This window comes from Apis florea, unplaced genomic scaffold (assembly GCF_048593485.1).
Source record: "Apis florea isolate Af1SG1 unplaced genomic scaffold, ASM4859348v1 contig_1794_pilon, whole genome shotgun sequence".
Lineage (NCBI taxonomy): Eukaryota > Metazoa > Arthropoda > Insecta > Hymenoptera > Apidae > Apis > Apis florea.
In genome coordinates this window covers 77,642-93,869 of record NW_028256482.1, presented here as the reverse complement: position 1 = coordinate 93,869, position 16,228 = coordinate 77,642, and the positions used below count along the sequence as shown (strand labels likewise).

Below are 16,228 nucleotides of genomic sequence, written 5' to 3'. Positions count from 1 at the left end.
AAATATTTTCAAACTTTGTCCGTACTCGCGTAGAAAAGTGGATTGCTCGTAGAAAATTCGTCACAATATAATGCTGAAGGCATTGTTGGTCTACAATGAATAATTACGCGACCATCTCGCAATCAAACAATAATTAAATTTCCGTTTCGCACCATTTATCGTACAAGATATAAGTGATCAACGCAACGGTATGAATTCATTTGTACAATAATTGTTATAACATCAACGAAATAGAAAATACGACGAATATTCGAAAGAATTATTATTCTTTTTCTCTCGTGTAATTCTCATTTTATAAATTTGCCAATGCATAAACGAAATTAAAGAACAAGAGGAAAAAAAAGTATCAGAAAAGAATCATTCTTATCTTTGCTGTTTCTACTTTTTTTTTCCCCAGAATGTTGGCAGCTGGTAATAAAAACCGTGAACATACCATCGATGGTGAAAGCCGACGACACCGATTACGTGATCCTGGACTGCGACTACGATCTCGAGGACACGCCGAGCAAGGGATTAGTCGTAAAATGGTTCTTCAACGCGAACGAAGTGGCTTACCAATGGATATACGGTAGGGACCCTTTGGCCGGGGACATCACGCGGAAGTACGTCGACCTGAAGTACAAAGCCAGCGACGATCCGTACACCACGTACCGAGCCATGAAATTGAATAAGCCCGGTATCGATCTTACCGGCGAGTACAAGTGCGTCATATCCACTTACGCGGACGAGCAATCCGCGAGTTCCTCCATGGTTGTGTATTGTAAGTATCCACTTATTAATGACCCGACATTCATTTATCGTCCTTTATCCCCATTTATCCCGATTTATGTCGGATCGATTGTCTTTCTTGTTATCGTAGCGTTGTGCGATTTCCCTCTATCTCTCTTTTCCATTCTTCTCTATCAATCGTAACTTTTGTGAATGTTTTTAATTTAACTTTCTCTCGTGTACACCATCAATTAATTCTTAGTTATAGCGAATTTTGCGAATTGTATGATTTTGATATTCAAATTAAATTTTATTAATCAAATGATAGTCGGCTAATTTATTACACATCTTGTATGCTTTAATTAATTGTTATTTTTATAGCACGCGTATAATTGAATTTATTTCGTTTTATTTTATTTAAATAGGGAAGCATATCTTCAGATGCACCTCAAGCAGACCGATTATAAATTACAAAAATTTAAAAAAAAAATCTTATTTCTTTTTGAATTCATTTTCTTCTATCGTGTAAGATAAAATGCGATATAATATTATTCCATGAATTCGCAATGATTAAATATTTAAAGAGACAAATTTCTTTCTCTCCCCTGTTTAACCAGCTGACTCGATTGCACTCGGTTGCGTTAAATATTGAAATCTTGAATCGTAATATCGATGTCAATGATATGGACCGAAATGTTACGCCGGCAGGTTTTATCTCAGATTATTAATATAATCCATAGATTACCGATACTTTTCCTTTTACCTACGATATGAAATTGAGATCTTGGATATCGTCGAGTCAGAAGGTAATTACGTTACCTCTTTCTCGACCTCTGCTCACTTCCTGTTGGGGAGGGGGGGGGGAGAGGGGGAAATCGATCGTTCCTTAAGGAACCGTTTAAAATGTTTCAAAAAGGAATCGCGATGGTCGGTCACGTTCCTTCGACGAGAAGAATATTATCGGTAAAGTGCGGCGTAATTTCTCTTTTGTCTATTGTCGTTCGAAAAAGGGGTAATTTTCGAAGTGATTTAGAGGGAAAATAATAGCAGAGAAATCGGATAAAATCGAGAGCACGAATTTCGATATCGTTTCATCGGATTGAACATATTGTCCAGTCAAATATCGGGTATCGAGGAATATCGTTGGAAAAATGTGACGTAAGACACGATAAATCGTAATAAAAAAAATTTACAAGAAAATTTCGCGTGATCGTTTCACATCGATTATGAGATAATTCGAGGGAAGGCGCATTCCTTTTATAATGTCTTGCACAAAAAATAAAGATCGAATTTTTTGTAATAATATAAAATTTTATCATATTTTTTCCAGAATTCTTAAATCAACACGAAGAACAATTGTATAAAGTTTCATTTAAAATTGACATACATATTATTGATGATTCTTTGTAAATTTCAACTTTATTCTTATTTTCTAATTATTTTTTAATACAAGATAATTAAAAAAAAAAAAAAAGAAAGAAAATTTAGAGAAAATTTAATTTTAAGACGTGAAAAATAGAAAGAATTCATTCTATAAAATAAATTCGAGATGTATTTCTATAATAAGACCAATCGTTAATTATTATTCGTTATTGATCGTTCTTAGTATCTTGCATTGATATCTTACAATTTCGTTCAGACAAATTTATGATTCAATTCAACGATTAAAAAGTAATTACAATTTTTCATAAACAGTTTTAAAATCGTCTATCTTTCTCTCTCTCCCTTTCTCTTTCTATCTATCTATCTATCTTTTTTTTGCTTTCGATAGAATAGATAGAATAAATTCTTTCCACGGGTATTAAATACAAGAGGAATAAAGAGAACCGATAGAAAAAAAGGCTGGAAGAATAAACGGACGAACGCGACGTTAAACCACGATACAATTGCTACCGCGACATTGACTTTAACTCTATTTTTATATTTACTCGATAAAAGGTGTAAGCTAGTGTGTTGTGTGTCGCGTGTATGCTTTGTGACGAACGATAAATACGCGATATTTGTCACGTCATGTAACATTTTTACATGTCCCGTGTAGTTTGACGCGACGTCTCACGACTAAGAGTGATGTTGCGTGAAATAATTCTTGAAATAGCGACGCGACATGGAACAAAAAGTATTGCCTACTTTAATCGAATCAAAAGCAACGATCACTCTTTGTTTTCCGTCACTCGAATTTTAATTCTTTTAACTGACAATTTGTTACGCGTATGATTGATTCCAATATGTTTTCTATAATAATATAATAATAATTGAAAAATATGCGTCTTACACAATATAATAAGATTTTCTTCTTTCGAAGAAGAAAAGCAAGAAAAATGATATTTGAAAATATATGATTATTAATAATATAATTAAATATACGGATTACTCGAAAAATAAATAGTTTTATTGTTTTTTGTTTTTTTCTAAAAGTTTAAATGAATTATTCAAAAATTATACAAATATTTTTCTACGAATTAGAAAAATTAATTTCATTAAAAATATATTTTTCAATTTTTTTCTCAATATTACAAATTAATAACTTTTGCAAGAATGTATAATAATATATCGAACTCGATCCCATTTTTTTGTTCTAATTATTTTATATTAACAAAAATATCTTTGAAATTATCAAGCGTTATTTTCAATTTCTTGTTTATCAAATTCCGCGAGATGTAACATTATCTATTCGAGTATTACAAAATTTGATGCTCGACCGATTTTATTCGCGAAAGATATAATTAACTCGTTCCTTTTATTCGTTCCTTAGCTTCACTCGTTTCCCTTTCGATACTCATCTTTAATTAAATTGTTTCAACCATGATGCGCAACATTAAATCTACGAACAATATAAATTTTGTAATATTATCTTTACGATATAAATCTAATCAAAATTACAAAATATTTCTTTAATTTCATCTTTTCTCTTTAAAATATCTTATTCTTTTTTCTAATTCAAATTTCCTTATCTCTTCATTCGTCTCACAAAAGCATTCAACCGTTCTTCCAATACCAAATAATTGCCACTTCTAATTCCGCTGGATCTCTCGAATACGCGAAAGGTTTCTCGTAATTCAGCACGTATGCAAAGCAGAGAGGATATTTGCACCATGGCATCACATTCGAGCATTCTTACGCAATAGAGACAACGACTATAATTATCGATCGATGAAAGAGGAGTAGTAATATACGAGAGATCAAAACACCAAAGTAACCACTAAAGTAAGGGCAAATATTTGATCGAGTAAAAGTATAATGGCGTGTCTTGAACACAAGATTATTTCAACCAGTGATGGAAAAAATATCCGATCGATTCGTTTCATTTGTCGAAATTATCATATTTCTTGGAAAATCTTTTCAAGAAAAGTGTATACAAATTTTTTTACCATCATATTCATACATTCTCCTATTTTCAAAGATTCATGCTTATTTACCGAATAATGTTATAAGTTAACTTCTTCTTTATAGCTCCAATACTAACTACTTTAATCCTTAATAAATAAATTATCATATTAAATTTAATTAGATGATATAAATTTAAAAATTATTATCAAGTTTTTTATCCGATGAATTTACAAAATCCGTAATTATTTCTCGAAGAAGAATCTCGTCCAAAGCGAGTAATAATTAATTTATTGAGCCGCTGTTATTTCGTACGAAATTAGAATAAACTCGACAAACTGTTCGAGACCGATCTCTTGCTTGCTTGCTTCTTCTTTTTTTTTTCGCATCGTGTACGAGAAGTAGAAAGCGTGCACTTAACTTTCGCGAACATTTTAATGCTTTTTTCTCTTCCAACATATGTTTCCGGGGCGGAGGTTCGGTTTAAAATGTTTCGAGTTGTTTCGTTACGTTGCTACATATCACGCGCAATTTTGTGTTTCTTCGAGACTCTTCTTTCAAACATGAAAGTCAAGTTACGCGCAGACTTTTATCAAAGAAAATACCACTCATGAAAATTTCTCTTTAAGATGAATTTCAACCATCTCAATCCCGCCAATTCAGATATCTGATTTCTAAAAATTAATATCTTTCGTCTATTTGAAGAAAAAAAAGTAACTATAATTTCTCACTTTTCTACACTATTTACATTCTTGATCGTTATAGCTTGTTTTATCGAACACTTGGCATGTAGTCTAAGATTATCATTATGATAGAAAAACGATTGAATAATATTCGTTATCAATAATTTGATATTGTATTGAAGTTCATTATATCGGTATATCATACCATTTCATACCATTTTTTCAAATGATTTATAATAAATATATATATCCTTTTCGCGATCAATTTGATTAAATTTTGATTGTTGTTCAAATAATCGATGATTAACTCAAAAGTTTTCATTTGAAGAGAAAAATTATTTTAAAATTTTATCGTGCGAATATAAGGAAACGTCAATGTGTAATTTGAATGGATACATTATATTTGCAGAAAATCTTATTGCCAAATGTTAACTGTATTTGCACAATATCATTAAAATTACACATATTGGTATGTTTCCAAGTAATAATTTTGCAAGTTCGCGTGGAAAATCTTGATTTACCGCAAAACTTCTACGTAATTCTTAAGCCCATCTGGTTCCATTTATCGTAGATATATGTAAATGTTGCGGCGATATTGTATTCCATTAAGGACGAATATGAAGAACTTTTGTGAAGTAAGATAATTAAGATATAATAACTTTAAAATATTAAATGACTAATTCTGTACATCTTTTCTTCGAAGAACATGATTTCTTCAGGGACGCGGTTCCACGATGAATACCAAATTAAAGAATGTAAAACAAAAACACCATTTATTCGCGCGATAAAGCATTCAATTTGAATTTGTTTTTCAATTCTCAAACGAAAAAAGAAAAAAAAAAAACAAAAATTCGATTATGTTCTATATCCACAATGGAATCCGGCTTTTGAAGAGGTATCTCGACATCTAGGCTTTCTTTTTCAATGGCACCGATATAACGCCATCCAGGAAGGCTATATAATTTGAACTTTTCTGTCACGGTGACACGTGTGCAATTTATTTTTCCCGGCTCCCGTTTACTTTATCCCTTCGAAAAATAAAAGTTGCAACGAAATGAAAGCGAATAAGAGAAACAAAGCTCTGGAAAAAGGAAGAAAAAAGAGGGAGGGGGAGAGAAGAAGCTCAAACGAGAGAAGTCTAAGGCTTGAAAAACGTGCAGCATTATCGCGATAATACAACGACGTCTTCAATGGACAGCGCGCGACTGTATCCATTACTATTACCTTTTTATTTTTATTGCCATACGTGTGGCCGCCACGAAATATCCACTTCCGGACTTGTGTCGAATCGATGCACGATCATAAACTTCTTGTCTTATAGCCCCGCGTTAATAGTCCGCGCCAAATTGAATGTTCCATTCGAACGACGATTTCTGTCTGAAATCATTTCGCTATTACGTTTTCTAACGATGAAAACAGGAAAGAATCGATCGACTGACTCGACATTTCCAAAGACTTCTTTATGAGCCCGGGATGAAATAGAATGTTATATAATTGGATAAAAGTTTACGTGGAAAAAACCTATTATATTTTTTATTGCAAACAATAATTGATTGTTAAACGATCAATTTTATTTCCAATAAAATTTCATTTTAAAGATATATATTCCGTATATTTATAAAGAATATTCGTAAAGAAAATTTTATAGTAATTTTATCCATTTGAGAATCTCTTGTGATCTTAAACATCAAAAATATCAACGAAACTTTCTTAGGAATTCCTCTTTTCTCAACTTTAACCAAAGTGTAACGAAGATTAAGAACGAGGTATCTCAACTGGACAATCGTTGTAATCAATTACACAGGTAGGGGCATATTGAAGGAGCGATGTGTGGGTCATTCAAACTCCATATCTGTTGAATTGAAATCACTTTGTAACGATACTTGGTGAAACTGAAATTATTTCAGACGATTTATAATGCAGATTCGCAAAGGAAATTACCCTAAAATTACTATTGTACTCGCTCGAACACCGATCCTTTTTCGAGGAAAAATTGTTGATCAAGTTTTCCAAGTTTTAAATCTAGATAAATAGATGGAACAAAAGACAATTTATTCTATAAAAAAAATTGTTACCGAACTTATCCCTCTATCGATTGTCTATTTTCTTCAAATTGCATTGATAATCAAAATAAGAACAAAAGGAAATTTAACTTTTCTTCATCTTTATTTATTATTAGGAATTGCATTTCTATATTTAGGATCGAGGCGACTTGAATACTCGTTGTACGTGGAATTCTTCGAAACAATGTCTGAGTTAAATTAGAATTGATCGTAAATGCGGAATGTGGAAAAAATGAACAGGTGCGGACGAAGGATTCGATTTAGAGCTAATGGATCGTACATGTTGCTGAGTTTCTTCCAAGTGAAATAGCGTAAAATTGTGTTGGTAGTTACATTTATATACACCTTCAGATATATCCAAAAACTAGGACTAATAGTTTTTTTTTTTTTTTAATATTCACAAGAAAATTTTATTACTTTTTTAAATAAAATGTAATAATAAATCCGAAAGAGATTTTTCAGAGAAAAGATTGAAAAATATTAACTTTTAAAATACTTTTCTTTATAAACTGATCATTGCTTGTAAAACTAATTACTAATATTTTTTTCTTTTTATCCAAACAATTAATAATTATATCTAGATAATTAATTATTTGCGATGAAAGAAATTATTTTTAATTTAAAATAAATATTATTACGAGGATCTAGTTTTATTATTAGTTTTATGATGATTGTATTGTATGATGATTGAAAGTTTAATAAAGATGAGAAAGATTGAAATTTTAAGATTTAATAAAAAAAATTTATTATTAGATATTATTATTATTATTAGATATTAAACAATTGATTTTTAGGAAAATCTTGTATATCCAAGATCAAAAGCAACTAAATTTTTTTCGTTATTTATTAATAGTTATTTATATTGAGAATCATTTAAACCAAAATATTAATTGAAAACATAATTTTTTCTTATTTTTATTTTATTTTATTTTATTTTATTAATTTTATTTTATATGTTTTTATAAATAATAATATTAGTTTCGAAATATAATTTCCTTATGAATAATTAAAAAAAATATTCGTACGTTTCATGAAAATATACAATACATTTATTTTAAATAAGTAATTTCAAATTTTATAAAATAAATAGATAAATTATAATAATACTAGTAAGAAAATGCAAATGTATTCTAACAAAAAACTGTTATGATTTAATCATCTTCGAAGTTATAGCAATTAAGTAAAAATTTATTTAATTAGAGTATACATACACGGATCATCTTCTATGTTAAATACACCATAACTCGAAACAGTAATTTTTGAAAACAATTTTGAATATAATGAAAATTGTATTGAAATGGAAAAATAACATGTACGTTTTATGAAAATATAATGATTAAAAAATAATAAAATAATTCCATTGTACGATAGGATGAAAGAAATGAATATATGAATATTTATATAGTAATTTTAAACAAAGACAAAGACAATCAAATAAATTTATGAATTAAAATATCTTATTAAGAATTATTAATTATTATCTATTAAGAATTATTTTTTAAATCGTGAAGATTTAATTTCGAATTAACAATCTTTGAAGACAACCATCTAATGACCAGTATAATATTTCTATAATATTTCACTAGTCTATATATATTGTTAAAAAATTATATCAAAATTATTTGACAAATAATAGCTTTGAACCGAAATTTTATAATATTTAAAATTCTCTTTGTATATACGGATAAACTTTTTTTAAGGATTTGTCTACGTAAGACGTGAACATAAATATTGCCATGAAAAAATGTTGGTCGAGATTTATTTATCAAGCAATTTATATTTCCACTAGTTAAAGCGAGACCGAAATAATATAAAACGCTTCAATCGATTAAAAATTAAATTGCTTTTACTTTTAAATTATGTCAAATTTTTATCTCAAATATAATATTAAAAAGATTAAAAATTTATAGGGAAGAAATTTATCAAGCTTTACATGGTAAAATAATAAAAATAATAAGATAATTTTGTATTTACTTTTTCAAAATGAAAAATCATAATTTAACATCAAAAATATTATTATTAATATCAATATTGGTTGTAATGTTTTTAATATAATTATAAATTTTAAATAATGTAAATTAATATCTTAGCTAATAAATAAAATAAAACTTGTTTATTTCAGCAACGGAGAATAAATTCGATCTTGTATATAGAAAGAAAACTATAGATGATAAAGATGGAGTGGAGATAACGTGCATGGCAGAAGGGTTATATCCAATACCCACTCTGGATATATCTATCGAGTAAGTACTTCAACGAGCTTTCCAACCTCTAAACCATACACTACGATCAACTATCTTATTTTCCGATTTCTTTTAGATCTTGATGAAAACGAACTTCTCCTTCGTTATAATGAATTAAATATTTTTAATGTATAAAGTATACACCATATGATACGTTATTATTTTAATTGAAAAAAGAAATAAGATTCTAATAAATATACTTTACTTTTTTTTTTTAAATTATTCAAATGTAAACCAATGTAAATTATTTATAATATTTTGTAAATTTATAAAATTTTATTTCTTTATTAAATAGATAATTTTTAATAAATTATAGAATAGTATAATTATTCGATCAAAAATAAATTTCAATTAAAAAATATAAGTCAATGTATATATGTATAATAATTATGTGAAATTGTAAAATAATCTTCTTGTTAAATAATCGTGAGAAATAATATTAACAATTTAATAATCGGAATTCTTTTACAGGAATATCATAGAAGATATGATATAACAAAAATATAAATGATAAAAGCATTTAAATGAAAACGAATGGAGAAATCGTCTTATTTTTAACGCTGGAAACCTCTTAACAATAACACTGAAAATTACCTCGTAGCACTGCTATCTGTGATAATAAACCCATAGAAACACACAAATGAACCGCGTAAAGTATAAGTTAAACTGAATTAAATAAGCATCACTATTATCTTAAATATTCCTTATAATTTTCAACATTTAAGATATCATATCGATCGATTATCGGAATTATTTTACTTTTTGAGAAATGCCAGCATATATTTAGCTTATATATATGTTTATGTTCTTGTAATTTCAAAAAATGTATATAACAAATATTGGTGCAAACGAGTAAATATTTCTAGTTTATCAAATTTTGTTAATACCTATGTATATATTATTTTTCTTGCAAAAATTAAAAATAATTATCTTTAAACGAATCAAGAAATACGAATTTTAGTCGTTTCTATAAGATTAAGTTATTTCATATTTTAAAAGATTAGATTTGTACTAGAGTACGATTAAAAAATTAATTAAAAAATTTTTTATGATTTCAAAATTTTGCAATATTGAAAATTTTTTGAATATTTAAGATATATTTAAAAACTGTTTAAAAATCGTTTAGATTATTTTAACCTTGATTACTTTAAACGTTACTTTTATTCGAGTATTCGAATTTTAATTCAAATCTCAAGAAAAATATAATACATACAATATAAAGTTGAAAAAAGAACTTTGAATTTACAATTTATCAAATTTCAAATTATCTTCCATTTAAAATTTTCACAGTAACTCGAACTATACCCTCAATATTCTTCTTTATCCCACAACACGTAAACGTTATTATTATAGACAATCTCAAATTCCTCGATCCAAAGTAAAATTATTATTATTAACCAAGTCTGAAAATTATATCGAGGCGGTCAAAGTTTACAAGAGCAACAACAACAACAACAGTAACGAAACACAAGCAAGATAGGGTGTGCATCTTCGAAATAATATCAACATGCTAATGGTCTGCTCGTTTGGTCGACATATTGCATGATATTTCGGGTTGGAACGTGGCCACGATAATTTTGCAAACGTCGTTTCCATTGTAGGGGTGTCCTGGAAAAACAAGCAGCAAAGCCCACCGTTACGCTGCGTGCCGATGGACTGTACGATATCTTATCACGGACGGCCTTACTGGACGAAGATTTACCGGAAACAGCGATTGTCAAATGCTTGCTCGGTATACCGAAGGTGAACTACAACGTTTCCCGCAAAACCGTCTACTATCCCGGTTAGTATACACGTAATTTAATCTATTCCATTTATCTTGATCTTTCTATTTTTCCCTGTATCTTTCTCTTCTCGCACGTCCATCGAAAGTATATTTACTTGGATCTCTCTCCTGTATTTCAATTACGAGGAAGGAAAAAGAAAGAGAAATGAATAGAAATAAAATAGATATTTCATTTTCCTCGAAATCTTGCTTGGAAGTCTTGATTAATATTAATCATTTAACAAAAAAAGAGACTGGACTTGCTCGTATCATATATATTTGCCCGATGAAGTTGTTTGCTTGTATAACCTAAATAAGTTCGCTTGATTGTTTTAAATCGTTTATTTTAATCTTGTTTTTAATTTTTTTTTTTTAAATTATCCTGTTATAGTTTACGAAACATATAAGAAATATTTGGACGTTCTTAAAAGGACGTATGTCTTTTTATTTTTCGAGTAAAGTATATCGAAAAATTATAAAAAATATGTATTAATTTGAATAATAATGTACCAAATAACGTAGAAAATAAATTCGTTCACGTATATAAATATCATAAAATCTTTTTATATAAAAGTATTCGAAATAGCTAAATATATAAAATATAAAATTAGAGTGAAATAATCAATTTTTTTTTGTTCTAATTTAAAATTTTATTCTCATTATATTTGCATATTGGTATTATTGACATTTAAAAAAAAATTATTCTAAGAACAACTTAGAAAATTTTAATCAATGATAATTTTTGAAACAAGCTTCTCTAATTCTAAACTGTACAATTTTCATTTTATTATAAAGATAATTGTATTAAATTATTTTTATTATTGGCAAATACTCCATATTTCGTAATAAATTCCTTTGAAGTGAGTAGTTTAACTAAAAATGTGATACTAATTTATAAATATATCGAAAGTATAATATAACTCTTATCAATGTACATAATATGTATCCTGAGTCTATATGTTTTATGTGTCAATAACAATGAAAAAACTTTAAGATAAACGAAATATATCAATCATTTGTCATATCTTCTGTCTTCTTATTGTCTGTCTTCTTTTTGATAAAATTAAAAATTATTCAAATAAAAATTAAATCTAAAAAGAGGTGTAACTTTATAATTAATAATTTTTTTAAAATTAAAATATATTCAATCAAGAAATCAACCTTCTCTTTTTTAAAAATTAGATTCATCTAATGTTATACTTTATAAAAAAAAAATACTAACTTATTTTTAACATAAAAACTAACTTAATTTAAGATATATCAATTATTTGAATTATTGAAATTATAGAAAACAAAAAAGGTATAAAATAAATATTAAAAAATTTAAATTGAAATATTTTATGCAATAAGTTTCTCGTTAAAAATAGATCACTTTTTTATACAGAACAATCGATTAATAAATATATTAAAAAATATCTGATTCTTTATAAAAATAAAAAATTACAAAAAATTATTATCAGCAAATTACATGATTTCTGCTCCTTTTAATTTGTATCCTAAATATTTTTTTCTCGTCATCGAAACAAAGTAAGATATTAAATGATCAAACTATTTCGTTATCTTGTATATACGTGTTTTGTGTGTGTGTACATATGTTTACACACATATAGGAACATTATAGTAATATTTTATGTCAACGTTAAATCTCGAAACAATACTAAATTGTTAATAAATTATCCCCTACCAGTAGATCCAGCAATTTATATATATATTTCTTTTATCCTTTTAATTCTATCCTTTCGAGGACTCGTAAATGTCTGCATTTTCATTTCCATGAAGAAATATTGTAACACCATTCAGACGGATATTCGTTTCCGTTCGAATTAATCTCTCGGTAATGAAGTAACATTGAGAATAATGAAAACTACAGGAATGAATTATTCGGGAAATTTTCATTTCGAGAAAAAAATTCGAGACGAATGAATATTTTATTGATTCTTCAACCGAAATAGAAAGAAAATAAATAGAAAACACAGTAAAAAGTGAAGTGTATAGAAATAACAATTTTTATAGGAAAAAAACCTTTCTTTAAATCTACGTAAAACATAGAATCCGGTAGCTTTAATCACCATTATTCTCGATACAACCGCGACGCTGGCCTAAAATTATCTTAATCAAGCATGCAAGCGTTCCAGCTTATTATACGTATCCTTCCATTATCTCCGTAACGTCTGATCCCCGGTCCAAGATGACATTCCAGCGATGGGAATCGGGTTCAAAGGGCAAAGTCCTAAGAGGATGGCTCGCGTCGATGGGTCAAGTAGTGGGCGTCAACGAGTGTTGGCGTGTGCATCACGTTTACTCACAGACGACCGGGTATTTGCGGTGAAACTTGTAACCCTCGTCCTTCCTCTTACCTCGTTATCATCTCGGCCGAAGAAGGGTTTTCAGTTCGTCCGATTGCAGTCGTGGCCGTCGCGGTGTAGACTAAATTACACACAGGTTAAATTGCTTGTACTCCGCAAACCAGCACGCCCCGTCTATTATCGTCCAATTTTCTTCCGCTTTGTCGGGCTAAATTCTCGTTCCACAACTGTCCCACTCAGGGGGCCCCTCTTCTTCGAAAGATTCAATGGAAAAAAACACCAAGGAGGATGATCCTCCTTCGCGACACACGATTCCTCGTCATAGAATCTCGTTTTCACACAAGGGTAGATTCTTCGTTAGCCCTTTGTTCCTTCCACGTGTTTGCCAATTTGCGCCCGTCTATTCGACGGTCGAGCGCGTGACCAGCATCGCTGTTCGCCCTGCCGAGCTTCTCGTCGGCCGACTTATTATCGATACTTACTACCTACGGTAGATCAGCAGAGCGGATTTAGTGAAGAGAACTTTGACCGAATATATAATTGACTTCAGTCATTTGATGATAAATGAGAAGTGGTCAATCGAGAAACTTTATTCGAACGAAAATTTCGATTCTTCCAGATTTTCGTGTAGCGAAGTTTTGGATTGTATGATTGGTAATTGTCCTGTTTTATAAATTTTCATTGAAATTTTAATCTAAATGAATTTATGAAATGTGATACGTGTGAATAACATATTCGAGTTTATATCATTTCGAATATTTGCGAGTATTTATATAGAAACTCTCTATAAGGTAAATAATATGAAGCTTTTTTTCAATGAATATATATTGAAAAAATTATTATAATTATATAACAATTTTATTTAATCTTTTTATCGTGTATTTATTCAAAATTAAAATAAATTGTGAAAAAAAGTTTTTGATTTTGAAATTGTGTGAAAAATTCGATTCTAAAAATCCCTTGGCTCATTTTATCATTATTTATCACTATTTTCGAATAATCGCGAAAATATTTTATTACTTTACTATGTAAAGCAATCTGAACAAGTAACAGAATGATGAAATTTATCACATTTAAGACGTTGTATCTTTGATCTAACAATTCTTCAAGTTCGGAAACATTTCGTATTCTTTCTTCATTTAGTTCAGAAAATAATCAACATATAACATTTTTCAATCAAATTTAGAAAATTATACATAACACGATCGAATATCATTTTATAAGTTAAAAAAATTTAAGTAATTTTATTTAATTTGATATTAATATTTGTTTTAATATTGATTTTTGGTAAAAAAATCTTTCCAATTATGGATTCATATGGATCAAATAAAATAAAAAATCGAATAATATATATATAGGTATTTAAATATGTTTTCTTTAATAAATTTAATTTGGTTTTTTACATATTTTTAAATTTTAGATTTTTGAAGATTTTAGATTTTTCTTATTTCTTATCGAATAACTCTTGCTGAAAACTTAGTTTTTTTCATCATGATTATCTTCTTTATTTGTCAAGAAATTAACATTAATAAATTAAAAAAGATTCATGAAGTTTCTCAAATATTACAATGGAATAATGTAATAGTCATTTAACGTTTCACCACGAGACATTAATTATCCAGTCGAAAAAATTTCCATGAAAATATACTTATATATATATTTTCACTTAATATCATTATATTTTTATATTTTCTAAACGATAAAACTAAAGGTTGAAAAAATTTTATAAATAAAAAAAATATTTGTAAACATAATATAAAAAATTTCTTGCGGCAAATCCAAACTTGCGAATGATTCAATTTTCAATCATAAATTTGTTTGTTCATTTTTATGTTGCCATATTTGCACGTGATTTGAATATGTATGATTAAACGAATTTGAATGCATGCGCATATTCTTAACATGTTCTTAAGTTTTTCGTTTCTTCGTTTATTTAATCTTTCGATCGATCTTTTTCCTTCATTTGTTATTAATAACGATCGTTTTTGAATATTTTATATTTTCATCATTAAATTATATAAATAATTAAATTACATAGTACGTGAATATAAAATAATATAAAAATTCAATAATACCATAATTTTTGTAGAGTATACACAATTGGAAAGATATTTATAATCAACAATTGTCTCGTTTTCATAATTTCTATTTTTTATTCTTTCATTTTTTAGTTACTCTTTTTTATAACAAATTTTCTTCTCAAATTTAAATTTCGAAATAAATCACGATATAATAATAAAAAATTCAAAAACTTTACACTCGTTGCTTATCAATATACGTGTTGTTTTTTTCAAAATTTTTTTTTTTAAATTTTCACATGAAAAGGAAAAAAATTCCTTTCACCAAACTAACTCATTAGAATTAATTAAAATCATGATTGGCTGCCTTCGTTTCTAACATTCTGACTATCTCAGTTCGTAGAAATATATATGCTTACTACTTGATGGACGCGATATGTGGTGTTTATTGTGCAGGACCGCCTACTACTACTTCAACCGCTACAACGAAGCTGCTGCAAAAAATGGAGATCCAAGCGCTAGACAAGTCAGAGCCTGGCAATGGTGGTGGTAAGACTTGTAAATTTCTCCTCGTCTATTCACGACATCACCACCATAAGCCACCATCGTCCATGAGAATTGGAACTTTGACAAGATCGATAATGTTGTCTTTCTTGCACACGGGATTCCAATTCCCGGACGTTCCATGCCCAAATTTGCTCGTAAACGTCCGAAAACCTTAAATGCCCTGGGGTCCTGATTTTCCCAATCAAGATTTGAACACGTCACAAGAAACATGTGATATTTTCTCGCTTGAATGCGGTTTGAGGCTAAACGATTCGGATCCGAAAGAGATTCACGTGTATTTATCGACCGTAACAAATTGTTTTGATTATTTAGATCAATGTAGAAAAGTCGTAGAATGTAAAAAAAGGCACAGAAGAGTTTAAACATCTGCAAATAAGTGAAAATAAGATACTCAATAATAAAATCGGTTCTAATTCAGTTACGATTCAAAGTAAAACGAAAATCAAGAAAATCAAAATTCTAGTATGTGCTTATCTTATTTTCGAGAAAAATTCATTTCAAACTCTCGTGTATGTGACAAATTCTTAATTAAGAGTATGACTGAATAACCA

General features: G+C 28.4%; 1 protein-coding gene across 2 annotated transcripts in view; it reads left to right on the top strand.

Moving 5' to 3' along the window:
- The first annotated feature begins 378 nt into the window (after positions 1–378).
- LOC100869915 (uncharacterized) overlaps positions 379–16,228 on the top strand; it is a 29,313-nt gene continuing 13,463 nt past the window's right edge. The window contains exons 1-4 of one of the 2 annotated variants that reach the window (XM_003695691.4): positions 379–760; positions 8,901–9,021; positions 10,623–10,804; positions 15,567–15,659. In XM_003695691.4, the coding sequence (XP_003695739.2) occupies positions 439–760; positions 8,901–9,021; positions 10,623–10,804; positions 15,567–15,659 (718 nt within the window). In that variant the 5' untranslated portion in view covers positions 379–438. The remainder of the gene's footprint in view (positions 761–8,900; positions 9,022–10,622; positions 10,805–15,566; positions 15,660–16,228) is intronic. The other variant, XM_012489343.3, reaches the window with a different exon arrangement.